A 27,902-nucleotide genomic window follows, 5' to 3' on the forward strand; every position below is an offset into this window, starting at 1 on the left:
CATTTTATTAAGCTACACAAGTGTTCACTTACATAGCCAGTAATACACACTGATTGCAAATGTGGCAGTTTAAAAACTTTTGAATTATTGCCTACTGTTCCTGAAGTTATTTTTTTTTTTGAGATATCAGAAAAGACACTAAAGTTAGTTCAATTTTGAATAATAGAGGACACAGCACTGTCTCTGCCCACTACTGTACACTGCTGTTCTGATGACATACATTTTTCACTAAAAGTGTGTGATACTGCATATTCGGTATCAATTCAATACCAAAATCAGAATGGTATCACTGATACAAAAACTGATTCCAATACTTTTTAAATTTAAGTTTGATATATCATGAAGCTTCTGACTTGTAGGTGTTTTTGTGTTTTTTTACTTTGAGTTATTTAGTGGGAACCTAGGACAAAATTTGGACAAAGTTTAAAACATTTTAACATGGCTTTTGTGCATTTTTCTTAAATGAACAAAGTGAAGAACATTATCAATATAGAAGCTTTTTTGAGGTTGAGTTGAGAAACATTAATGCAAAAATAAACTAAAAAAATTCAGAGCCACAAAGTTTTGTTTTTTATTACAATTCCTTGATGTTAATAATAATAATAATTATTATTATATAATAATGATTATATATTAATAGTAATTATTATATTATAATAGTTAATATTGTATAATAATTATATAATAATATTGATTATTATTATAATACATATAATAATACATATTATAAACATAATACATATATTTATTATAAACATTATAATAAGCATTGTTATTACAGAAACAAGAAGGCGAAATGTATTATTAATCTTTGTTTTGTTTTTTTCAATTTCACTTCCGATTTCGTCGGGGATGACGTATGCGGAAGTGCCGCCAAAACCGCCTTCGTCATCAATTTGAAAAACATGTAGCGACATAAATGTCAACTGCGAAATTTATTTCGTATTTGTATATTTCGTTTCTTTTTGTTTTTGTTCTCATCAAAAGGGTAACAGAAAGCCTCACTGAACTGCGATATTGATATTTATAGAGCTTGATAAGTTAACACAATCCGACTCGTTGTCAGAACAGTGACAGAAAAAACCGATTCAGAATGGAGAATGGAGGTGGATCTACTGAAGAGAAGAGCCTCCTGTCCAGAATGGCGCTCAATGACAACAAGGCTGGGATGGAGGGACTTGACAGGGACAAGATCAACAGGATCATTATGGAGGCATCAAAGGTAGACACATTTCTGAGATACTCCATGTATTCACATTCACTGAGAGCTATACACCTGAGATTATGTAACTAACTTCGATATGGATCAAAAATGTTGTGTAAAATATGTGTAAGAACGTTGCATGCTGTTGTAAATATCTACAGAACTAAGACAACTCCTCTTTGTGATTGTCTTTTTCTTGCAGGGATCCAGATTTTATGAAAACGAGATGAAGAAAGAGCAGCAGATGAACCAGCGAATTGAGAAAATGATGCACCAGAAGGCTCAGATCACAGAGCAACTCCTACAGAAAGCACAAGCACAGGTTAGACATCATAGATAACGTAATTGTAGAATTATTTAAATCCAACAAATTAGTAAATCAAAAAATTCTCTGTGTAGGTGGAAAAGATGGCCTCTGACCTTGAGGAAAGTCGTGATCTGAGCAGAGTAATTGTGCATGTGGACATGGATGCCTTCTACGCGGCTGTAGAGATGAGAGACTGCCCCGAGCTGAAGGACAAACCCATGGCTGTAGGATCTATGAGCATGCTGGTAGGTTAGGATATCGAAGAAACTATTTTCTTGCTAGTATTGATGGAGTAGACTAAATATGGTTTTGCTCCCATTTATCTAAAGTCAGAATTCTTTTTTTGTTTTAACTTCTTAACTGGTTTCCAGTCCTGCAGCCAAGTCCTGTAAGTTTAACTACAACTTGCAAAGTTCTTGAGATAAAAATACAAATTTAAAATCACTAAACTACATAATGCATTTAATTTTTTTTTGAGAAACAATGGTGTACAACTATTATTGCTATGAGAATGCCCTCACATGCCGTGGGGAAGCGTTTCTTTAGTAGAGCGACGGAAGATGGTCAGAGTCGACGGGAATATTGGTGGGGCTAAATCCAGGAGAAGACTGGAGTAATGAAACCTTCATAATGTGAAAGTTATTTCCTTTTTTTCATTTTCAGTCAACATCAAATTATCATGCCAGGAAATATGGAGTCCGTGCAGCCATGCCTGGCTTCATTGCAAAGAAACTCTGCCCCAACCTGGTCATCGTTCCTCATAACTTTGACAAATACAGAGCTGTGAGTGAGGAGGTAAGAGCACAAACACACACACAAAAAAAAACTATTTCCACACTGGACTTTTGCAACCTTTGAGGAGGTGATCATATTTTCTATCTTTCAGATTAGGGAGATTTTTGCTGAATACGATCCTAACTTTCAGCCAATGAGCCTGGATGAAGCCTACTTAGATTTTACAGATCACCTGGAGCAGAGACAGAGTTGGCCAGAGTCCTCACGTACTCACCACTACAGATCCAGGAGCAACACGCCAGGCATGCACGCATTACATAATAATACAGAGATTGTAGACGGGTGCATCTCAGTAAATTAAAATATTACTAAAAAGATCATTTACTTCAGTAATTCACTTTTTCAATTTAAAAAAAGTGAAGTTCATGTTTTCTATATAGATTTATTAGATACAGAGTAACACACTTCAAATGTTTCTTTTAATTTTTGATTTTTATAGCTTACAGCTAATGAAAACCCAATATTTGTATCTGTGAAAAATGTAATATTGGATAAGACAAATGCAAAAAAGGATTCTTATTGCCCTCCTGAAGAGCATATTTCAGTACTGCAGGGTTTCCCACAGTGTACTGTAAGCCTGGCGGGCCACCAGGCTTTACTCATGCCCCAACCAGTTTTAGCAGTGCTTATTTATTTAAGTTTTTTTATTTTAATGTTTGCATTTTTTTTTTAGAAGACTTTATAGTTGGTGTTCAGATTCTAATCTGTCAATCTTCTAATAATACATAATCATCAAGTGATATTTTGAAACTTCCTGTCAATTTTAAACATTTTTTAACTAAAAAACAAAATTCTTAAAAATTTTTTGCTGAGCTCCCCAACCACCGGTCTTAGCAAGTTTTCTAGGGGAAACCTTGTACTCTGGAATTCTGTGTATGGATTCTATATTTGGTCAGGGCTCCTTTTGCATTAATTACTGCAGCATTGCAGGCTGTGGCTCATCTAAAGGGGTCGAGGTTTCTAAAGTTCACAGGTTTTCCTTCATCTCAATTTTCCGCTTAATTTGTTTGGATGCAGCACTTTGTAGCAATAAACTTTTTGGGACTTGCCTCCCTTGTGGAGTATGTCAGTGACTGTCTTTTGGACAAGTCTGAGTAAGCAAGACACAACGCTCCATTTCTGAAATAAAAACGATCCTGTTTTGTTTGTCTTATGTGATATTCGACGAGATCTTCATTAGCTGTGAGTCAATTATCAAAATCAACACAAATAGATAATTGAAATGTATCCCTCTGTGCTATGAATTTATATAAAACACAAAGGTCACTTTTTCAAATGGACTACTCAAATAAAATTACTTTTTAGATGCACCTTTATAATGATTTGTGATGAATATATTTCATAAACCTGGAATCCTCATCTCTTCCTTACAGCTGACATGCAGATCCAGTCTGATCAGACAGAAGAAGAGGCAGACCTCTCCCCAGTCCTGTTTGAGGACAGTCCGGTCTCCTCCGAAGGGGACGCTGGTGGACCCTTCGAACAGTTTGGGACATCTGTTGAGGAGGCCGTCAGAGAAATGCGCTTCCGCATTGAGCAGAAGACTACGTTGACAGCCAGCGCAGGTAAGAGGGAAGAAATTACTAAATCAAATTAATGTTTTTGTTTTTTTTTTCTTTAAATGCATCTTATCACAATATGAGTGTAATAAAGATTAAAGTTTAGTTTAATCTGTTCTACTTCTTACAGACTTAATCAAAGCAATTGAAATAATAAATAAATGTGTGAATTGGTATTCGTTACGTCCTCTAGGAATTGCTCCAAACATGATGCTTGCCAAGGTGTGCAGCGACAAGAACAAGCCGAACGGACAGTACAGGCTGCCCCCCACCAGAGAGGCCGTCATGGACTTCATCCAGAAACTTCCTGTTCGAAAAGTAAAGCACAAATGACCCAAAGTTTTATGTCAACATATGCGAGAGAACATGTTAAGCGTTTCTGCTCTGAACCTCTCTAACTAGTGTCAATTCATTGTGATGGTGTTGTTCACACATCACTCTAGATGAGGTCAATGAGGCCTTGCTGTTATTTTCCATGAAACAGACATCATGTAAACTTCAGTTAACAGGATTTTTTGTCTCATCAGTTACCTGATATTTAGTCATATCAGGTTTTTTGACACTGGAAGGAGCTGTTTGATCCTTAAATATGTTTATGCTCGGGCAGCTCTTTAGTTAAAGTATTTATCCCTCAGATATTAAGCTTCTAGATTTTGTCCTAAATATTAGATAATGGGTTGCAATCGGAGGGTATTCACATGCATGGAGACCATGTAATATTTTTAACTCTGTATGTAGATATTCAAAGGCTAGAAAAGGTCAAAGCTAAAGATTAAAGTCTGAAAAGTCTTCTGACCATAGCACATCATAATTTAGAGTTTGTAGCTGGATCAGGGTGTTTCTTTGATAAAATGCTGGGAGTTGAGGCTCACAGATCTTGCAGATTTTCCAGCAGAACTGTAAAAGAGTACAGAATGACAACGCTGAAATCTAGGCTAAGACTGTGCAATATGCCTGCTCAGGTTTGTGGCATTGGGAAGGTGAGTGAGAAAATGCTGAACGCGCTGGGCATCACCACCTGTTCAGATCTCAGCAGGCAGATGGCGCTGCTGTCCTTGTTGTTCTCCGAGACGTCTTGGCATCACTTCATCCAGATTTCTCTGGGCTTGAGCTCCACACGTATACCCAGGTATCGTGCCGTATTTAATGGAGTTCAACACAGACCAAAAAAAATAAATCATTTGATGCAAACAAGAAGAGCTCATTCTCCTTGTTCTTGGTTCCTTGTAGACAAGAAGAAAGAAAAAGCATGAGCACCGAAAGGTTTGTTTTCAAGTGTACATGTACATCATGAGTGCAGAGCAAGTATACTATTTGTATCATTTTGATTTTTAACTCTGATTTTTGTTGATAGGACATTTAAAGAACTGAGTAAACCTGAGGAGCAGTTTTCTTTATGCAGAGAGCTGTGTGATGATCTGGCAGAAGACTTAAAGAAAGAAGCCCTGAAGGTATGAAATAAGAACTTGCTTTTTGTAGTTTCCATGTGGAGAAAAAAGGTTATTTGGTTTCTGCACTCATTATTGGGCCCAGTCTGGGTAAAGATCTATAAAATGGCTTAAAATAAAACAAGATTTTATTGCAGGAAAATAATTTGACAATTAAAAAACTTCCAAATAAATAGACCTCTCTGGCATATTTTCTTCTTATAAAAAAAGCAGAGGTTATATAAAGGTATTTCACATCAATAATATTGTAAGGACACTTTTCTCTGGAATATGTGATTGTCTCGGAAGGAGCAAAGATCACCAGATTTAAACACAAATAGAAATGTTACTTGACACACATGAATATAGATTCATATTGGCAAGAAAACAATGTCCTATTCTTGACCTTTCAAGGATCACCTTGATTCTCAGCTGAATTTCATGCAATATCCTTAACCTGTCCATTTCCTTTTGAATCGATAGAGGAGGAAGTCGAGGTCTCAGTACAACCATCCCCCCCTGCCTGAGTCCCCTGATAGCAGGAGAAAATGGAGACCATTAATGAGACAGCAGGGGCAACTATCAGCCTAGGAAGCATCCCCCCTGGAGACGATCACATGACTATGAAAACTGACAAAATGCACAAAGACAGATCAGTCAATGATATGCCACATTATACAGATTTCCATCTCCCTTTTATTTCCAGCCTCTTGGGAACAGACCTATTGATTATTGGGAAATCAGAGAGAAACATGTTTTGTTTTTTTTTTGTGCGTTTTCTTCTTTTACTTTCTGTTTTATTAAGGGTAAGACGGTGACTCTGAAGATCAAGAACGTGAACTTTGAGGTGAAAACCAGAGCACAGACGCTCCCGTACGCCGTGGCCACAGTGGAGGACATCTTTGCTGTCGCTAAAGACTTACTGAAAATGGAAATAGAAAATGAAAGCCCCCAGCCGCTCCGACTGAGACTCATGGGTAAGTTCATTCAACATTACAAAAAGGCACATCGATTACCATGCTTCGGATAAATTTAAATTCCTGAGCTGCACATTACCTTGCAAAAGTACTCAAAGCTCAGAGGTCTGAGTACCTTTTTAGGATTTAACCACAAAATTTAATGTGCACTGGTGAATATAAATTTAGATTTTGTGGATGAGTGGAGCTCAGAAAGTCGTTGCTGAAATAAACCCAGGAGAAGTCCAACTTGCAGTTTGCTGCATCACAGGTAGGAGACAAAGCAAAAATGTGGAGCAAACTTTTGTGCTCTGGTCAGATATCAAATCTAACTTTTTGGGCAACATGCAAAATGTGGATAGAATCTAAAATGATGCATTGGCTTGATTTAAATAAAAAAATCTGAGCTAAGAAGAATGGGGACAACCATCAGTTTGGAGATGTGGAAGGAGATGAACCCCAAAAGACTTGCAGCTGTAAATGCAGCAGAAAGAGGTTAAAGTATTGTATCCATTTTTCTTCTATGTCATAGATCTGCACTACTTTGTGTTGGTTTGCCACATAAAATCCTAATAAAACCCATTAAACAGTGGTTGTGACATAATGTGGAATAATTCAGAGTTCACGAATACATTTCCAAGGCATTGGACCTGGCATTGCTTTCTAAGATTTGAATATTTTGCCTTTGTGCTTGCAGGTGTTCGAATATCTGCCTTCGTTAGTTCAGATGACAAAACACCGACGCAGAAAAGCATCATTAGCTTTCTTCAACCGGGCATGACAGACCGTGGTCGCTCTTCCCCAATAATGAATCAAAAGACGGAAGTTGGGAACTTGTGCAATCACTCAGTCCAAACCTCACAGCTTGTAGATGATCCCCCCGTACAGAATGGCCAGAAACAAAACAAGGTTTTTTGGAGGAATAAGCAGAGGCCCACCGGTGAGGAACCACAGCAGTCTTTCTTTCAAAGAGCTCATGCCAAAAGACTAGAACTCCAGGCTGCAAAGCCAAGTCCACCGGATGAAGGATGTGACGGATATGTTCCCATGGTTACCTCTAACAATGGTACAGAGTCATTCAAACAAGCAAACACAGACAACTGCACCGTTCAGGATCTTTGTGAAAATGAATTGGCTTCACCCGTGCAACCTCATGCATCCACGTCAGGCTGTGGGACTCTCACAGAAAGCTTCACATGTCCCGTGTGCTTCACAAAAGTGAAAACAACCGATCTGGATGTCTTCAACAGGCACATAGACTCGTGCCTCAGTGATGCTGCGAGGAGGGAAAACGAAGCCTCAGGCTCAGAGTCAGATCTGGATCCAGAATCTGTACTTGTGACCCAAAAGGAGAAGCCGTGTGACCTTAAAAACGAGGCGTCGCCAAGCAGTGGAGAGTTGGACTTACGCAGAATATTACCTCAAGAAGGCCAACAAACGTTCAAGAACAATTTGGTTTCACTGATTAAAGTTGACAAGAAGCCTGTGGCGTTACAGCAGCAGTCATCCCTCAGTAGAAGTCCTCTTCTGACTTGCCCCGTATGTCAGCGGACCCAAGACACGGACGACCTCGCCATCTTCAACCACCATGTTGATCTCTGTCTCAACCAGGAGGTCCTACATGAACTCGGAGGACAGACGGCCTTTACTGGAAAACCATCTGCCGTTAAAAATAGCTTCAGCGTAGGTAAGTGTGTGTCCTTTACTTCACGTCTCATTAGTATCAGCTTTATTGATCCAATGTGAGCGTCATTTAATTCTAGGTTTTCAGAACGTTATGAAATGATCCGTTTTGTACCTGCCTCTATTAACATGCTGCATGTACAAAACACAAAGTACGAAAAATAAGTACAACCTTTAAGTTGCAATGGGTTTTAAGAAAACTGAAAATCATTGAAAAACGCAAAATCTCATATAAAATATGACCTAAGCATGTGTATTTTTGTCTCTCTTAATATTTTATATAAATTTAAGTGTTCCTACAACAGGATGCATGTCAAATGCATCCTGCATCAAAAAATGAAAAGGTAAAACTGGTCAGCAGCAGAGAGAGATATATGCTCCTCTTTATCTACTGAGAGGTTCATTTTGTTCAGCAGCTTCCTAGATAATCAATTACCCGCTAGTTGAGCTCTGGGTTTGTCATTTGCTTCTATATAGGTCTTAAGAAACAGTGATGTTAAAAATGTCCATAACCTATAAGCACACCCTGAAGAAGCACTGTCCTGTTTCAAAGGGCTCTCAGTGACCTGTGACCCTGTTATTTACCGATTGTGGCACTGTATGAGAAGTTCTTATTGATCCCGACAGAGGAAGGACATCTCATTTCACCCCTTGACCCCCCACTGGCCCGGGCCTCTGAAGTGGCTAAATCACTTTCTGTCCTATCTATGTGCAACAATAAACCGAAGCCTGGTTTCCTCTTAAACGATCCTGCTTCTGGAAGTGTGGGCTTTATGTTGCTGGGGATGTGTTACACACGGCTGTTTTTTCATTGAAGAGGTCAGAGGAGATCCTTTCCTCTTCCATGTAGCTAACTGGTTGTGTGTCTCTGCTTGTAGACTGTGGACATCCTCTGCCAAGACAAGCAAGTAAAGGCAAAAGCAAACGGTGAGGCAGTTTGTTTTTCTATATGCTCTCTTCATGTCTTTGACGTTTCTTGCATTTTGTCATATTATAAGCACGCTTGAATGCTTTTAATTTTGTTTTTATGTAAGATTCCAGCACAAAACAACATAATTGGGGCCATGAAAGGAAACTTTTACCTAAATGAAAACGAGATAGGCAAGGCTTGTACCTTTCACCTTTCATGGTAGTAACATCTTTAACTCTTCTGATCTAAACCATTCCATTACAGCTCCAGATGTGTGTTTTGGACTTCTGTTATGCTTGAAGACGCACATCCACCTCATTCTCAAAGTCTTTTTCAGCCTCTGACAGATTCTCTATTTGAATTTCCCTGTGCTTAGTTCCATTCATTTTCCCATCATTTTCTGAGTATCAGGGGCCGTACGCAAAGGCATGTCACAGATTTCAGATTTTAATTAGTTTGGTTTCTTTTTACATATGCAGCTAACCCTTGACTGGGACTCCTGAACGTGTTTACAAGCCAAATGTTTTGTTTTTTTGTCTGCCGTCTATATTACTGTTGGAAATACAATTTTTTTCACTTAACATTCACTTCTATGTAGAACACATAGACTCCCTATAAAATACAGTGAAGTTGGTGATTATAACATGACAAAAAGTGCAAGATTAATACTGAATATAATTTCCTTCACAAACCCCATAGTAACAACCATTACCTGTGCATTCACCTCTTGTCTTAGACGAGACACGCCGTCCTCTCCTCCATCTAAAAAAGCCAAAAGCCTCGGACTTTGCAACACCATCGACAAGTTCTTCAGGTGACAGTAACCGTGTGGAAAATATCAGTACTACAGTCAAGAGACACCAGGCTCTTCCAGTTTGAGGGTTTTATGTTGACTGGTTTTATTCATGCCAGGGCCTGAGCAGCTCCACACACAAGGACACATATTTAGCTTTTTGCTGCGACACCAAGCTGAGCACTTGCACTGATTAACTTCTTTTAAGCCATGAGCAAAAGTAAAGGTGACAAGAAGTAGTTTAATTGCAGAAAAGTAAGGATCTTTAAATGACTATGAAGGTTTCTGTTTCCAAATGTTTACATTTTTTAATGAACACAGATAGATAGATAAAAACTTTAATAATGTTATAATAATAATAATAACAATGTTATATTGTATAAGTATGGCAATTTAAAGATGAGAATATTTGCTACCTATTCTATCTCTAAGTTATTTTTTTTCTATTTTCATCCTTTGTTCTTTCTTGCAATGAATAAATATTGAACTTGAAATGTCACCATTGAAATGATTGCTCATTTATTCTCCATTAGCTACTGCTGTTTTAGCAAGGAGGCTGGAATTCAGATTGCTGCATCCAAAGAATATTCCTGGAAGGTTGAGCGGAAGAAAAAAATGTGGTAGATAAAAGTGCTCAAGTAACAGGATTAAGAACACATGTGAGAGAATTTTGAGGTAAACATCAATCAAGAGTTTTGGGGAAAATTCTCGAGTCTTGGACTGGAGCAGGACTTGTAGCTTCATATTTATCCTGGACCTGGACTACAAATATCACCTTCCATGTATCTTGGTGCCTTTAAAACTGATGCAACATCCAAAGTTTTTTTTACTTGGGCCAACAAGAATAAAAGACAGTAGTGCTGCTCCTTTGCCAGCGTAGGCTTGCATTTGGATGCATTGTCTGCTGTAAGCCAAAGTTATTACTATTAGAAATAGAAGGCCTTAAAAAACACAATCATTCTGTGTAATTTTGCTTTTCAAATAGAATCACTGAAATAAATTTCAGTTTTTTAATTTATTGAAACTAACATATCAGCCATATATATATATATATATGTATATGTATATATATGTATGCATTGATCTATGTAACTCCTGCACAAAAGTCAACAAAATGCTGAGCATTACATTGTTATGGTTTTAGTGAATGGTAAATACTGTGGTTCTGCCACCCGTTAGTCATATACACAGCTGAGGCAAATAATGTTAAATATTATCAGCTGACTTTTTGTGGGTGTGAGCAGCAAAAGCAAACATGGATCAACCTTTAGAAAACAAGTGAACGCTTCCATTTAAAGTCCTGCTGTTTTTCTTCAGACTGTGAAGCTGGGTAAAACGGTTTCTCTGACCTTTTACAAAGAACTTATTCATATTAAGTTAAAATGGAGAGAAGAGTTTTGTCTCTGAGGAAGAAGATAAAGGGTAATTGTCCCAAGCAGGAAAAGCTGGACCTCCCAAAGTGGATGCAACGGGATAATTTCAGGGGACAGAGAAAACACTCAGACAGAGAGACTGAGGATGAGAGTTTTGACACCACTGAGATGTGTGAGTATTGCAACAGCAAGCAGAAAAACTGGAAAATAAAAAGGTGTGAGAGCCAACATGGCCTTAACAGTATTTATTTAATTTTAAGTCAAATGTCTCTCCATACATGGCTGTGGACGTGCTTTCATAGCATTGTGTTCTGGATGCTCTAACATATGTTGATGAGAGATTTGTTCAGAAGATCAAAGACAAAGCAGCAAAAACAGACATTTGCATTTTCATTAAATTTCATCCATTGTCACATATTACGTAGATGTATTTATCTAAAGTTAAGGACAAAGGAACAGGATGAGTTTCTCCTGATTGCTCTGCTGATTGACAAGTTTGTGGTAAAATAATGTTTAGTTTGTGTGAAATCCTCCTGCTGTGTTGAACAGTACTCGACACCGAGAAGCAGTTTATGGAAGCAGCAAAGAGGAATGATCTGAAAACCATGAAGTATCTTGGAAAAAGTCTGAACGTCAACGCAAAGAACGTGGTGGGTAGAAAAAGTAGCGTGGTGCTTGTCTTTTTGATTTTGAGGGACACAAATAAAGTATCGTCAAGAATAGCGTTTGGCAGAAACTTTCCACAACGAAGCAGTAATGTGATCTGTAACTGCAAAACAGCACCACAGGACAGCCCTTCACTACGCAGTAGCAGGCAAAAACAAGGAAGCAACTCAGTTCCTTCTGCAGCGCAGGGTCAAAGTGGACCAAAAAGACAAGGTGAGATAAAAAAAAAAAAAAGAACAACAGGTTACATATCCAAGTATAATTTCGTGTTCTGGTTATGGCAGTATGGCATGGCACCCATTCATCTAGCTGCCTGGTTTGGCACCTTGGAGATCCTGAAATTACTGGTGCAGGCTGGTGCTGAGCAGAAGGTTGAAAATGAGGTAAAAAAAATTATGATGAGATTCTCTGACTTACAGAGAACACACACATGTTCCTAATTTAACGTAGAGGGTAGCAATAAGAAAGGTGAGGTGTGCACATTTAGTAAAAACCAGCTACTCACACATTTTTTTTCTTCTTCAGGAAGGACTGAACATCATGCACTGCGCTGCCATCAACAACCACACTGAAATTGTAGAGTATATTATCAATGATATGCAGATGAAAGAATTAAACAAGGAAGATCAGGTATATGTTTTATTAGAAAATAGACTTACCTCATTATAAAACACAGCATATTTATAAAGTGCATCTGGAACATGAAGAGTCATTTAGTTCAGCTGCATTCAGTGCTTTTAAATTTACATCTGCATCAGTTAGTGAGTCTGATGAACCTGAAATTCAATTTATTTGTCCTGCTAGTTTTCTTAACATTTGCATCATTTAGCTAATGTGTAAGATTGCAATATGGAAACCTTTTACTTCAAAAACAACCAAACTTTACAATCATCTCAGTCACAGTCTGTGCATTTATGCAGCAAAGTGACTGCAGAGATCGTTTTTTACTTTCAAAAGTTTTTGTTCTCAGTTGAGTTATGCAGGACATATGAAAAGAGTAATACACATCAAAAAGAATTATTTACCTGATCATCTTTAGTCACACAACTCTGTTATTTGAGATAACGTTGTGGATGTTTTAGATCCATTGTGTGTTGCTGTCCTCACCTCCATTTATTTCTCTGTATTCCAGTCAGGACATCATCCATTTGCACTGGCAGCAGAACATGGGAGCATTGAAATGTTAAAAATACTGATGGAGCCATACAACATGGCCACAATGAAGCCCAACAAGGTCTGAGCCACCTGTAGGATGTTGATGCGTCTTGTTCCTAGCAAAACTAAGGCTGTTTATATTCATGCATGCCTCTGTCACACCTGCAAAGAAGCTCAAAGTCAAACCCTCTTTGATGTGCTGCTGTTTCCCTCCCCTCCTTCTGGCAGAGAGGGGACACGCCCCTGCACTTAGCTGCCAGGAACGGCCACTTGGACGCCGTCCAGCTGCTGCTGCGGAGCTTTGATTCTCGGGATGAAGTCAATATGGTAGACAATCAGAGTAAATGTTCTCTTTTTTCTTGGTTTTTGTGGATAATCCACTGCTGAACGTTGGTTCTACTTGGGATTAATCGAGACCGATGAAACACGGTCATGTTCCTTCAACCACATACTGTGATCAACTTGAACTCTGACCTCTGGGCTGTAATGTGATTTCATGGTTCATAATTGCATAATAGACTGTCTGACTTGCTTCAATGGATAAATTCTGATTTAAGTTTGTTTTTTCTAAGCATTATAGCATTATAATAAATAACTAGTTGCTTTATCTTTGCTCCTGTGTTGCAGGACGGTGAGACGGCTTTGTACCAGGCGGCAGATAGCAGTCAGGAAGAATGTGTCCTGGCCCTGCTAGAGGCTGGCTGTGACCCCAACATCCTCACAGTGGTACCGACAGATTTTAGATCAGATGAATGATTTTTATTCTGCTGCTATTCATTTACTTATACTGTTTACAAAACATATACCTGCCAATAAGTCTGAGCTCCTGTTCTTTGCAGGCCAAATGCAGTGCCCTCCATCCAGTCTCAGAAAGCGGAGACTCGTCTCTTGTCCAACTCCTTTTAAAGTACAACGCCCATACAGATGTTCAAAACCAGGTGAGAAAACACAAGCCAGATGGGAACGATACATTTGTTGTTGGGGTAATATAAATAAATGTGTTTGTTCCAAGCAGCTGGAGGCTCCTCTCCATCTGGCAGTGAAGAACGGTCACATCCCTGTTATCCATTCTCTTGTAGCAGCAGGCTGCAACATTAATGCAGCCGACAAGGTAGGATCAACCTCACACAGAGAAACAGCAGCACATCATGTGGCCAGGTCACGAACTTTCCCACATTAATTAGCAGAGATAATTTTCTTCTTCTGGGGAATTTTTCAGAAGGTCTAAGGCAGGGGTGTCAAACTCCAGTCCTTGAGGGCTGCTGTCCTGCAACTTTTAGATGTGCCTCTGCTGCACCACACCTGAATAGAATAATTAGGTCATTAGCAGACCTCTACACAAGGGGGAGGTGATTAAGCCATTTCATTCCAGTGTTTTGTACTTGTGGCACATTTAAGAACTACAGGACAGCAGTCCCTTGAGGATTGGAGTTTGACACCTGTGGTCTAATTAAAGCAGTTTGGGAAGTGAGAAAAACATAAAGAATGGAAGGGAAATGAGAAGAAGCAAGAAATAAGGGAGAGAGGAATGAAATTATAAAATCAATGACAAAAAAAATTTAAGAAAAGGTAAAATAATACTGATAGCTAATACAACATGTATTTGAGCTAACAGAGAATGCCGTGAAATACATATATATATATATATATATATATATATATATTTTTTTTTTTTTCTATGTAATTGTCTGTGTCTAGACTTTGAAAATACTTGAGTTATCCAGACAAAGTATGAACCCTGATAAGATGCCTTATGCTGTGTCCTGTTAGAGACTCCAGACTGCTCTGCACCTCTCAGCGGAGCTCGGCAGGACTGAAGTGGTGGAAATGCTCCTAAAAGCTGGTGTGGATCTAGAAATCCGGGACAGAGTGAGAATACACACATACTTACAACACAAAATCACCTTAAGACAGTCTGACGTATAGTGCATTTATGTCACAGCACAAGCAAAGTACACCAAAATAAAGAAAACGGTGTCTGAAATGACATAACTAATGTCGCTATTCTGATTTACTTTATCAATCTCATTTTCTGTGCTGGACTTGGAGTAGCAGGGTAAAACTGCACTGGGTGTGGCAGCCAGAGCAAATGAGGTGATCATTGTGGACATGATCATTAAAGCAGAAAGATACTACAACTGGAGAAAGGTGAGGGGAAAAAAAAAATCCAAATATGCATGTTAGCTGATGCGGTTGTAGTGTTTATATGAGCTCCATGTCATCTTCAGGGCTTGAAATTCATCAGAAATGATTTATTTGGCACCAACATATCCTCAATTAGCTGCATTCCCTCTAATAACATCAAAGGATCCCAGATGAAAAAAAAAGAAACATTTGACAGGCAATTTACCACAAATGTAATTAAAGATATGCATGATTCACCAACATTATTGATTGCAGACATGCTCAGCTCTGACATTCATATTGCTAATCATTTGTTTTGGTGCTTTGCCAATAATCTCTTCCCACAGCGCTGTGTTTTCAGGGGCCGATGGCCTTTATCAGCCCTCTGACATGATTTATTTGCCCTTTCAGGCCAACCCTGAGCTTAATGAAAGCGTTCACAGTGAGCATCCGCTAACGTTTAAACTTGACCACCGGAATGAAACCAAGCAGCTCCGTTCTACTGCCTGGCGCCTAGCGTACGAGCTCCTGAAGCCCGGAGACTGGAAAAGACTGGCAAAGAACTGGGCCTTCACTAAGGAGCAAGTGGCTGCTATTGAGGATCAGTGGACAGGTGCCACCAAAACCCAACACACAGGACTTTAAAAACTAAAATCAGTTTTCATGTAATCACTGTTCAAGTTTCAAGTTCAATTCACAGAGCATTGACTATAAAATGACGTGATGTAACAGGAGTCCTGATCATTTTAACACATCATAATTCCATCGTTTTCCAGACTCGTAGCCAGAGTGCTCTTTAGCTAATCTTTAAATAGAAATAGAAAATATTCTAAACTAATATTTGTCTAATATTTCTAGGTCAGACTTTAAATAAAGCAGCAGAAAAAAACCCTCAAAATGTAAGGAAGTGAGTGAATGACTGACAGCTGATTGGATAAAAAGACGAAAAAACTGGGATATGTGGGCCGATGAATGAGTAGACAGATGAACTAATCAAACAGCGAGAAGGTTATAGTCAGTGGTTAGATGACTATGAAGGGATTGAAGGTGAGATGCACTGGAAGTAGGAAGATAACAGGCAGAACAGCATAAATTGACAGATTTATGGATAGGTGAATGGAGGAACTGATGGACAGGTGAACAAAGGATTTCACACAAGGCTTTTTAAGCCTTAGTAAACTACTGATCTGCATCAGTCTATAAATGTGATGTGTTCGAGTGCAGCTGGGTGAATGTAGTTCTAGGGTAAATCATTTTCAGTGGCTAGCTTGACTAGAAAAGTGCTGTATAAACTCAGCTTATTTTTCCTACTTATTGAACTGCCAGACGGTACAGGAACCCTGTAATCATAATACCTGAACTCACGGTTCTTGCTTCAAAACGTCTCAACAGGTTGACCAGCTTTCCTGACTCTACGCTGTTGTGTCGTTTGGTTCCCAGGTCAGCACAGTTATAGAGAGCACGGTCACAGGATGCTGCTGATCTGGCTCCACAGGGAGGAGCTCGCTCAGACGAATCCTTCCAAACAACTCTACCAGGAACTCATCCTCACTGGGAACAGGAAGGCTGCTGGTACTTTCAACGTTTCGTCACAGAAACCAGCATGCATGTAAACATTGCTCTGTGCCGGTGTACAGTGTTCAATCAAATGTTATTTCGTCTTGCAGATAAGATTCGGACGGAGGCAGAGAACACCGGCAAGAGTTGCTGCATTTCATGATCAGTTTTGTTTACATAATTATCGACCATGGATTTCTGTAATAAGTTATTGGTAAAAGCATTTATTTAGAAAATAGCAATGTGCTGCTGATCAGTAAAATATGACTTTGCATTAAGAAAGTAAGCAACCATTGCTGCTAGATTGTTTCTAAATCATGAATGGGTGCACAAAAATGATTTTATGCAATAAAATCCTCGTTCATAATGTGCATAATTTAAAAGCAAACATCTGAGATGAGGTAAAAGTCAATTTATAACCCTAAACTGTAAATTATAAGAAAACATTTCTACTACTCTATCTGCTATGCCTTTACATAAATGAAAGCCAACTAAAAAAAAAAAAAAAACAACACAGAGGTAAACCTGTTGTAGGATATCAAACTTCACATGAATGTTTAAAAGACAAATGAGGATTTTTGCGTAAAATAAATTAAATGCTATCACTAAATTTAATGCACCAGGGGTGTTCATTCCACTTCCTTGATTGAGTGGACACTGCATGTGCTGGTGTGTGTTCGCGATGACGCTCTGCCTACAGCAGACGTTTGATTCTGCTGGAACGGCCGAGGAAACTTTGAAGCAATCGCCTGTCCAACTGTCAGCTGAAAGAACAGAGAGAGACATTTTACAGCTTCAGACAGCTGGAGGCTCCGCTTAGTATCCACTTTGAAGTGGAGATCTCCACGACCTGTCATACCTGTGTAATAGGATGATGGCGTTCTACTACGACAGAGCTCATTGGTGGAGCTACTCCCATCACCTGGAGGCCGCCGTGTGGGACCTTACCGACATCAGATCGCGCAGTGATGCGAGCCGTCACAGTCTTTGAGGATTTCTGTTGACCTGCTGTCACGATCCGAGCACCAGACTGAAAGAACATGATAACACAGCTGCATTTAGAAAAAAATATATATATTTCTATGGATGTAGCAAAGGGAGAAACCGCCAGTAAATGTTGGCAGTAAAGTTATCTATTTTCGCTTAATCATATGTTCCATTCCCATACATCTTTAAACATTTCTTACTTCCCCTGACTTCTTAGTCCTTCACAGCCATTTTAAAATAGAAAACGGTTCAAGAGCGTGTACTACACTGCTCAGTCCCTAAATATGGAACTGGAAAAAACAGAGGCTTGAAGAAAGCAAGGAAAGAATGCAAGAATGACAGTAAAGAAAGACAGAAAGAGAAAAATGCAGAAGAAAAGAAAGGAAGGAGGACAAAACAAAATAAGATGGAGAGATGAGGGAAAAGAAAAGGAACAAAATGAAGAAGGACACAAGAAAAATGAAAAGACTGTCAAACAGAAGGATACAACATTTAGCCCAAAGGAATAAAGTCTGGAAATATAAATACTTTCCAAGCTCTTATTTCTCTTTTCCATACTTATCCAGACCTGGAAAAACACAGACATGAAATTTCACACTGTCCAGACTGAACTCTGATTCGGTGCTGATGTGAAAGTGGACTTCCCTAAAACCTTAGGCCCCCTTGACCACGATCATGTTTCCGGCACTAACCTGTTTGTGGGTGTTCGTGATGCCCCCTACTGGGAGAGAGCTGTGCAAAACTGCGGTGGAAGGAAGCCTCTCCTCCTGGGAGGTGGAGACTCTGAGGCCAACCTATTGAAAATACAGAATATGCTAATTGTTTGGGATCATAAAGAAAAAAAATGTCAAAGACCAACACAAACTAGTACAAACTTTAACGTGCCGTCTTCCAGGAATTCCCTGTGTTTAGCTCCACTAGCTCTGAAACGGCCTCAATATTCCTGGTGGACAAAACAGACCCACAGCATGATGCTGCCACCACCATGTACTAACACTGTGGCGATGGGTGATGTGGATTTTTTTCAAGCCAGCCAAACAGTTCCGTTTTGCTCTCACCATTTCAGACTTGTATTTGTAAAAAAATAAATAAAATTAAATAAAATTAAAAACACTCATTACTTTTCTTTCATTTCACAGTTATCCACTGCTTTGTTTCAATATATTTCATACAACTGAAGTCTGTGACTGTAGTGCAAATGAATATCTATAGTGAAATCAAAAGCACATTGTTCACGTGAAAACCTAGACAAGGTAAAAATTTGTGCACACTGACTAATCCAAGAGCAAGAAAAAGAAAACATAAATCAACTCACAAAAACTTACAAAAGTGCAAACAAAATGGAAAAAGGAAAAGAAAGCTAGTCCAGTACATTATCAGTCTCTCACCATAACATCAGCTTCCATTTGTGTAGGTTCAAGGCGGTCAAAGTGGACTGGACTAAACCTTTTCGAGGTAGTGGGAAACGGCTGATGCTTAGGCAACGTAGCTGATCCGCGCTCGTCCTGACCAGGCGATGGATCTACAAGGAAAAACAGAAGGTAACATTATTACTAAATAAATATAGAAATATAAATTCAAACACCTGTGTAAGACTAATAGAGCCTATTCAGTTTTGCCTATTCAGTTGGCAAAAGTGGCACGTTGTGGACAAGACTATGAAGAGTCAGGACAGAGTATTACATCAGCAGCCTGACAGTAAGATAACAGCTAGCAAAACTCATTAAAGCCGAGGCCAGATGGACGAGCAAAGGAACATGTTAGAACAAGCTGATAATAATAAAATTAACCTCCAGCCGCTTCAGCAGAATGGCTGCTTAATTTGGTAAATCCTGATATTTTTGCTACAGCATGGTCTCAACGTTTGAAATATTGAACTAACAGGATGAAAATATTTAGAGATTCTGTGTTGAGACCCTGAGGTAAAGTGATATTGTGCAAGAGGAGACATCAAGTATTAGTATTATCTTCCAAAGTACCAATAATGACATCCACTAATAAATACCTCAATTATATCATCTAATAAAGGAGTTCAGGAGGAGACAATAGGCCCCTACTGTTGTTCATGTCTTATTCACCCAAATGCCAGAACCAGAGCTGCACTGCTGGAGAGGTAGACTTCAGGTTTCTCTGAGTGTTGATGTCCGTGTCTAATCAATGAATCTCAGACACAAAGTTAACATCGGAACGAAGCGGGCTGTGGGAGTTAGCGAGAGCCACGTTTATTAGCACACTTGTTAATAAATGTGCATCAGCATAATTTCACACACGGAAAATAGAAAAATCAAAAGTTTTTTTGTTAATATTTGTGAGGTGTAGAAATACGCTGCATTATTAAGTACGGTAATTGTTTTTAACAAAAGCAATGGTGGCAGAAGAATTAGTGCCTCTGATGACCAATTTTAAAACAAATGCAACCAAAGCACTTTTTTAATTTGCCCTTTGCTTTTTTTTAAGTTCTAGTAGTTTAAATAAACTAAATATTTAAACTAAATTCAATAAATGCTAACTGATTGATCAGGAGTGGTGCCCGAAAAAAAGCTTCCTCCGTTCAACCATCACAAACACAAACATGTGGATAATCATACATAAATCAGAGGTTTGATTTTTCAGGGTTTTTTTTCTCATGCTATGTTTTGCCACTTTAATAGAAAACCTTCAAACTGGGCCTGGCTGTGAATGTGCTGTTTCCGACGGTCCGTATTACTGATTAGAAATACGTCAGGCAAGGGAATTTTGCTACAAACCATGTGGTTCCTGCGTGGGTAGCTGCTCTGCCCGTGTTTCAGTGGACTGGAACATGTTGAGAGCCTCCATGTTGAGGGCACAGACGCCCCTCATGAAGGCTTTCTTCATAGACTCCTCATAGCGCTCTCGCTCAAAGTGTAGCCTCTGAATCTCTGCCTCAGCCTTCTCGAGAGCCTCAGATTGCTGTCGAAACAGACGGGTGAAGGCGGAAGGAAATCATAGGTTCTTACTTAATAAACCTGCTAACATTACCTAAAGTTACTTTCAGTCAAAAGTCATACTAGCAACTGGCACTAATTTACATTTCCTGATGCTCCATTTCTCTTTCAATTAAGTCAGCTTTACAAAGCTCTAACCCTCCAAATACTTATACAATTTAAAATGCCGTAAGTTTTGTTCACTCAGATGCTGAAATCAAACATTTTTCTAACAAATGGCTTCATAAATCTTAAGCTACACATTTAAAGAAGGAGTTGAATAAAATTGGTTGGCTTCATGTGACAAAATTTTGTATAGAACATCGAGACGAAACACACCTTTAGCTAAACAAAATCGGTGTTCTTTGTCATTTTATTTACCTCTGCCAGCTTGGCCTCGTATTCTGCGGACAGGTGGGAGCAGACCTCCTCAGCCCTGGAACGGCACGCTCGCTCCACCTTAGCCTTCCAGTGCTTTTGGATCAGGCCGTGCCAGCTCTGCCACACCTTCCTCTTCAGCTGCAAACTGTAGTGCTGCCGCGCCACCTGAACAGCATGAGCCTGCCAGCGGAGCACAGCTACATGAAATATTGACACGGTAATAATTGCACGTTTCGTTTCTTCTCGGGTGGCTTGGGAACATTTTCCTGTGCTGCAGCTTGTCTGGTATGATTTTGATGTAGAAAAATGGTACGTTTGTTCAATGTAGATTAAGGATGTTTAAAGTTACTGTGTCACTGCTGAGTAAATAGCTAATGGAGAGGATAAAATTTTCCCATAAAGATTTAGAAGTGGTAGTTACAGTGCCGTGCAAAAGTATCTCTTTTGCTTGAACTCTTTAGATCTTGGTATAACTGCAGACTTCGGTGTGTTTTATTAGGCTTTCATGTAGAGACAAATACAAAGTATAACTGTGGATAGGATGGAAAATTGGAAAGGGTTTTTAAATCACTTTAAATATACAAACAATGTAGTCTGCATTTGTGGTGAGTCCCCTTTGCTCTAAAACCTAGAAATAAAATCTAGTGCAACTTATTGTTTTCTGAAGTTACTTGATTAGTAAATAGTCCTCCTGCATCTAATTTAATGTCAGTAAACAGTTATTGACTGCCATGTGATATTTTCCTTCCACTTCGCGGTTATATGTTTTGACAAAAACTCAATAAAATCTATAAAAACCATTGAAGTTTGCTACTTTAATGTGGGACAGACTGAATATTTTTCGCAAAGCACTGAATGTAGCTTTATAGAAAACATTCTTTAACGATAATTTTGATTCAAATTCTAATAAATAATAAATAATATACTTCATCCATTAAGATTGATATCCACTAAAATTTATCAGGGTTTTTTAAGATTTTTGTGGCGCTAAAAACTTTTATTGAGCTTTATCAGAGAGTAAAGGGTTGGAGAGAGAAGGCATGCTGCAAGGACAGCTGTGTGTGCAACTTTATCCACACAACAATTTAAGAAAAATAATCTCTTCAATAACAGAAGGGTGTGTGTGTTGGGGGGGGGATCTCTACTAGGAAAATCCCTTAAGTCTCAAAGCAGGTAAGTTTCAAGCTTATAGGAATGCATACCTCTTCTTTAGCCTCAGCATGCTGGAGTCTCCAGTGTGTGAAGGTTTTCATCTTTTCCTGCTTCTCTTTCTGTCTATCCAACACCTGGCTCAGATTCCTGATCACCTGCAAGAGGACACATCACAACTATAAGCCTGCAAGTCTAAAAAGTTCCCGGTATGTTCCTCATCTTCTTGACCATACTAATCGGGTTAATGAATTAATGAACAGAGTATGAAGGAAACGGGAGATTAAAAGATGATTGCTCCAGTTTGGGAAAACGTGTCAACCTCAAAAAACCCCCCAAAAAACAAAACATCTCAGTGCAACAAATTGCATCATTACTAAAGTGAAGTGTGTTTTGTTGTTTTCAGTCACAACCCATTTCTCACAAACAGTCACATAAAGGAAGCCGATCAATACAAATACCTCATCCTTTCTCTGGTTGGACGTCTCGTAGGTGCGCAGCAGCCCTTTCAGCGTGTAGAGCTCTGACTTCAGTCCAGCAATTTGGACTGCATGCTTTTCCCCCTCCTTCTTTATCTCCTTCCTGTGCTGCTCCATGAAGGCATACTTCCACTTCTGGAGCTCGGTTAGGACGTTTGACTGAACAGGAAACAAAGGGCAGGACATCAACAGAAGGTTTTCAGATTCCTTTATGGGGCCGAGGTTTGCTGAATATACTGACACATACTGAATTCTCCTTTAACTTGGGAAATATTTATTCTTTTGCTCAACACAATCACAAACTCATGCTGCCTTTCTTGATAAATACCAATAATGTGATTTCACCTAAACAAGCACAAACAAAGCCTTCATCAGTTATAAGTGTGAAAGTAAAAAAATAACAGTGTTTTACTACTGGCCTATAAAAAGAGCCTTACTAAAACCTCATTTAATGGATCACAAGATCAGAAGAGCGCTGGTTCTCTGTGCCTTTTCTCAGCACTGATTAGCAGCTGATTGGTTGTCACATGCTCTCCAGGAATGAGCTGTACAACAGCTAAGGAAAAGGGCAGGGTGAACACATCCACCTCATCTAAAGTACTTTCACCAGCAGACACTTGTATAGTTAAAAGGTCACCGTTTCACAGAAGAAAGGAGCTGTCACCCTTTTCTGGAAAGTGTCATTAAGACTCGGTCCCTTCATAAGCTAAGAGAGGGATTGTTCGCTTTCATTTTTTTCACCCTATTAGTAAAGATTTAATATTGGCTAAATATACACTAAATACAATAACATTTGAATATCTGGAGTTTTAAAATGGGTTATTTTGTCATGATTATCCCTCAGTTCATTAAAAACAAAACCTGAAAATAGCTATTTATTATAAAATTTTTGATGGAGATAACAATGTCATCATTCTAATAACAGAATTTGAAATGCATCATGAGACTTTTGAGGCAAATTACAACTGAGCCAAGTGTAACCCCTACTTAGCCACCCAACAAGATATTTTAGCTAAAGTAAAAAGACTGATGGATTATGGAAAGAAACTTCCATGGAAGAGGAACCAAACTAACCTTGAGGTTGTTGCTCCACGTGTCCAGAATATTTTCCATTTTGCTAAGATTCTCGTCAGAGGTAAACGTCTCAGTGAAAGCACAATCATGGGACTCCTGGTTGTCTGAAGACTTGGATGCTGCCTGAAGATCCTCTGATGGCGCATCGTAGTGCACTGAAGTCTTGCTTGACGACGGACCTGCTGTCCTCTCAGCTGGAGGAAGAAATTACAGCTACTGAGAATATGCATCTACAGCCATGAAGAAGGACTAGAAGCAAATTCCCATCACAAAAGAAGTACCATAACATTTTATGTATTTTTTCTTCAGCTTACCCTGAGGAGAGGCCTCTGACAATCTTGTGCTTCTGATGGAGTGCCTCTCGTCTGCTTCAGGATCTGGGAAATGGTTCACAAAGGATAAAAATGTACTGTTCTTTAAACACACACACAGCCACACACAATCTCTATTAAAACTATTTATTTCATTGTGAAAGTGGAATTCTAAAAACAGAAGACAGATTAAGAACTGGATAAGTGACGGCAAGAGTGCTGAATAAGATGAGCACGGCTCTCTCCGTCCAAGAATGCATTTATGTCAATGTCTTAATTAAATTCTGCAAGGAGAAACGAAAAAGCCTGCACTCTAAAGATCAGAGTGGGCAGAGTTCCAGGAGATCATTACTTATCAGCCTGTCTGCTCTCTGCACCGCCGTGCGTGGCTCAGTGAAAGTTAGAGCACCAAACCTTCAATGAGAGATGGTACTGGGGAGGGGAGCTGTTTAAGAAGGGTTATCATACAGAAAGACTCAGAAAGTAATGTGAGACACCAATATCTATTCTGTTACGGTGAACTGCAAGCTGAAAATGCAGAGTGCATGAAAACATACCGTTGCCATAGGTCGAGATGGGAAACCCTTTTTGAAACCTAATTATTAGATGGGGGCTAATGCTTAGCTTCTGCTAGAAAAATTGAAGGAAAATGTGTGCATATGAACATTTTCCTCATACAGATCTTACCTTGTAGATGCTGTTCGCTTGGTTCATCTGCTCTCTGGGAACGTTGACCTTGAGCAACAAAAAGCAGGTTATGTTTGGGGGTGATAACAGCATAGCGAAAGAGCTCCTCATACTCATCCTGTTGATTAAAACACACAAGCAAACATATATCTATGAGACGTATGGAGGACCAAATTATTTGCTGCACATAAAGAACATTAGACTAGGCGAAAAAGCAGCTTCTTGAACATGAAATCTAAACAAAAACTATGTGATCTAAAAATAGAAATTGATTTGTTTATTCCAAATTGTGAAGAAAAATAATGTCTAACCTTTGAAGAAATTTGCCTTAGTTTTACAATTGACAATGGCTGTTTTGAGATGTGACCATTTATGCCAGTGTAAGGTTTCAGGGGTGGAAGACTATAGAGTCCTATTTCAAACATGAGGCAATGGTTTAAATAGAAATTGCTACACAAAGCATGCCTCTAGATTAGCTTGCATTTTCAGCTACAGCAAACGATTCTTTTAATCAACCTGAAGCTCAGAAGACACAGAGCTGCCCCGGTCTGAGTCTTTGGGGAGAACAGGAGTGTCTTCATCCTCCTCTGATGACATCTAGGTTAAAATAAACAAACAATAATGACAATTTTATTACTTAGGATAATATTACGAGTTACTGACTGGTAAAAATAGATCATAAATTTTATATTTTTTTCACACCCATGCCATAATAAAAGGTAGTCTGATGACAAAGTAAAGGTCCTAACTTAATAAAAGTATTAAACTCCACCATAACTGTAAAAATAAATCCCCCATTTTTTCATTCCAAGGCCAGATAAATTAAAACATAATCAGGTCTCTATCTGGTTTCTAAGCCGTTTCTTAAAGACAAAATCCAGACTGTCATTGTCACTGTCCCATGGAAAAAGAAGCCCAAAGCATCACTCCTCCACTACTATGCATGACCCGTTGGTTAAGAAATATTAGTGCCAAACAAAGAACTGTGTGTTTTGGTCAATCATTTCTGACTTGGCCTTATTTTTTCTAAAGTGACAGTGACCTGAAAACCATGTGATTCATGATATACAGATGCAACTCTCCAAACCAAAGTCTTGTTGCTTAGCAATGTTCTTGAATCTCTTCCAAACAAACCAGGCAATACTTTTTATGTTGTAAATATTAACATTTAGCAAGCTAATTAAAGCTTATAGAGTTTTTTTTTTGTACCTTTAATCTTGGTAGTCTGAAATTGGGGTAAATTTTCTAGAAAGCTCACTCATTAACAACATTTAATGTTTCTAAGTTTTGAATGATAGACGCCATCTAGTTAAGAAAGTAGCCCTTATCCCATCCCGGATTGTCAGGTAGAAACATTTGCCTCTCTAAGATTAGAAGTGGTTACACTTCCTGATCAACAGTTAAGGGAGTGAATTTGATAACAATCTTCAGTTTGCGAGTTTCTCTCCCAAGATCCTACTGTCTGGGGATGTATAGTTTATCGCAAGTAGTTTCAAACACTCGTTTTTATTATTAAATCGTGACCGTGGACATTTCTATTTTGTGTAGCTTGCTGAGAGGCCAGATACATAATGCAGATGTCTACAAAAAGGCTAAATAACTTCCAATCAAGTGTTTTGACACAAAATCAAAAGTAATGTCAGCTGAAATATTCACTATAAGACCCAAGAATCATGCGATTTAAAGCAGATTTGTAGTTGAGATGGACAGGAAAATTAGCCAAGGTGAAATCTGCATAACTCGAATCACAATTCTGTAGCTTCTACAAAACAAGTTTAGCTAATAATGCTAGAAGGTTTGGTCGGAAATCCCTTCTTGTTTCATTAAAGATTCAAGACAAAATAAAAAAAAAACCTCTACCGTGATCTCAAACGAGTCGTCAGTTGGAAAGTGCTTGCTTTGCCGTTTCAAATAAACAGACTCCCAAACAACAGCATCAGTGATTGGCTTATGCTTCTACAACTCCCGCAATCTCGGCTCTGGTTGGTTTAATTATTTCCAGGGTAACCGTAAGCGGAAGAACGCTAGCTTCTGCTACGTTTAAAGGGGACTTATACAGTTAACGTGAAGTGTATACACAGGAGAAATGTTGGCAATATTATTAGCTTTACAATGGATAGAAGACATAAAACCATAAAAAACTGTAATTTGTTCAGATTCAAGCTCTGCATTATTAAGTTAAAATATAATCAATCAGTTAGGATGGACATTTTATTAGAAATATTTCATACATTATATAGACTACAAAATATGGGTTTAATAGTTATGTTTGCCTGGGTTCCAGCACATATTGGAGAAGAAGAAAATGAGATAAAATGGCAAAGAGGGCAATTCAAAATCCTATTACGGTAGTTTTACAGTTAAAACAAGTAAATCTGAGGGAAAGAGTTTTGTTAAAGAAAAACTGAAGGAAAAATAGTAAAAAATGTGGGATGAAGAAAAAACAGGAAGATGGTTTTATATATATGCTTACATAAATTCTTTGACTATTATTATTTTCTAAAATCCATCCATTTTCTATACACCCTTCGTCCCTAATGGGGTCGGGAGGGTTGCTGGCGCCTATCTCCAGCTGCGTTCCGGGCGAGAGGCGGGGTTCACCCTTGACAGGTCGCCAGTCTGTCGCAGGGCAACACAGAAAACAGACAGGACAAACAACCATTCACACACACACTCACACCTAGGGAGAATTTAGAGAAACCAATTAACAGTCATGTTTTTGGACTGTGGGAGGAAGCCGGAGAACCCGGAGAGAACAGGGAGAACATGCAAACCCGGGCTGGGAATCGAACCCAGGACCTTCTTGGTGCAAGGCAACAGCTCTACCAACTGCGCCACTGTGCAGCCCGCAAGTCACATGATTATATGCTAAATGAACTGAACTTTGCAGTTTGAATGATAAAGGTCATAGGTTTCAACTGAAAAAAATAAATAAAATAAAAGGTAAACTGTACATAGTCCATTTCTGTTACAATTGTAGAAAATTTTATATACATTTTGTCTTGGGTTTGAAAATGATGTGCTTAACAGTATTACAACACATGGAATAGGTCTTAATGGCCTGGCACTCCTGAGCTCCGACAGACTCTGGGGAGAGGAGACATATGGTCTCTCTCAGCTGTGGCAGTGCAGGAAGAGGAGCTGTTGGACTCGAGCCTCCTGACCACCTGGTTGATGGTACTTTGCTGTCTGAGGATGCCCTGTCAGCACCGGTACAAGACTACAAAATGACCGTAAAGAATACGCAGAAACTTGCCTGATTCTGGTGAGGTTTGGCCTAAATCTAGTACTCTGTTTAATAACCAGAATTGATATTTTTTTGTAAGCAACACAGGAAATGCACACACACACACACGCACATGCATTTTACTCTGTACACA

At 38.9% G+C, this 27,902-nt stretch overlaps 3 protein-coding genes across 4 annotated transcripts; 2 read left to right on the top strand and 1 right to left on the bottom strand.

Annotated features, from left to right (window-relative positions):
• The first annotated feature begins 870 nt into the window (after positions 1 to 870).
• Positions 871 to 10,133, top strand: polk (polymerase (DNA directed) kappa). The gene is made up of 14 exons (XM_044110883.1): positions 871 to 1,222; positions 1,407 to 1,526; positions 1,604 to 1,756; positions 2,175 to 2,306; positions 2,398 to 2,548; positions 3,680 to 3,871; positions 4,059 to 4,183; positions 4,828 to 4,994; positions 5,096 to 5,128; positions 5,220 to 5,316; positions 6,098 to 6,269; positions 6,946 to 7,935; positions 8,810 to 8,858; positions 9,578 to 10,133. The coding sequence occupies exons 1-14, from the start codon at positions 1,094 to 1,096 to the stop codon at positions 9,657 to 9,659; spliced, it is 2,592 nt and encodes an 863-aa protein (XP_043966818.1). The 5' UTR covers positions 871 to 1,093; the 3' UTR covers positions 9,660 to 10,133.
• Positions 10,134 to 10,926: 793 nt separating this feature from the next.
• ankdd1b (ankyrin repeat and death domain containing 1B) lies at positions 10,927 to 16,758 on the top strand. Of its 2 annotated transcripts, none has more exons than XM_044110884.1 (15): positions 10,927 to 11,179; positions 11,557 to 11,657; positions 11,788 to 11,886; positions 11,958 to 12,056; positions 12,199 to 12,303; positions 12,806 to 12,907; positions 13,057 to 13,155; positions 13,456 to 13,554; positions 13,668 to 13,766; positions 13,841 to 13,939; positions 14,599 to 14,697; positions 14,881 to 14,976; positions 15,364 to 15,565; positions 16,393 to 16,524; positions 16,620 to 16,758. In XM_044110884.1, exons 1-15 carry the CDS (start codon positions 11,017 to 11,019, stop codon positions 16,670 to 16,672), a joined length of 1,647 nt encoding a protein of 548 aa, XP_043966819.1. In that variant the 5' UTR covers positions 10,927 to 11,016; the 3' UTR covers positions 16,673 to 16,758. The 2 variants fall into 2 exon arrangements, with proteins under 2 accessions (XP_043966819.1, XP_043966820.1); XM_044110885.1 differs by having other exon boundaries at positions 13,844 to 13,939.
• poc5 (POC5 centriolar protein homolog (Chlamydomonas)) lies at positions 14,727 to 26,488 on the bottom strand. The gene is made up of 13 exons (XM_044110886.1): positions 26,383 to 26,488; positions 25,039 to 25,119; positions 24,523 to 24,640; positions 23,839 to 23,901; positions 23,525 to 23,718; positions 22,433 to 22,609; positions 22,025 to 22,129; positions 20,823 to 21,002; positions 20,244 to 20,427; positions 18,885 to 19,018; positions 18,189 to 18,290; positions 17,369 to 17,539; positions 14,727 to 17,273 (listed from the first exon to the last, which is right to left on the bottom strand). Exons 2-13 carry the CDS (start codon positions 25,117 to 25,119, stop codon positions 17,139 to 17,141), a joined length of 1,644 nt encoding a protein of 547 aa, XP_043966821.1. The 5' UTR covers positions 26,383 to 26,488; the 3' UTR covers positions 14,727 to 17,138.
• Positions 26,489 to 27,902: the final 1,414 nt, after the last annotated feature.

This window comes from Gambusia affinis, linkage group LG03, assembly GCF_019740435.1.
Source record: "Gambusia affinis linkage group LG03, SWU_Gaff_1.0, whole genome shotgun sequence".
In the NCBI taxonomy this organism is placed as follows: domain Eukaryota; kingdom Metazoa; phylum Chordata; class Actinopteri; order Cyprinodontiformes; family Poeciliidae; genus Gambusia; species Gambusia affinis.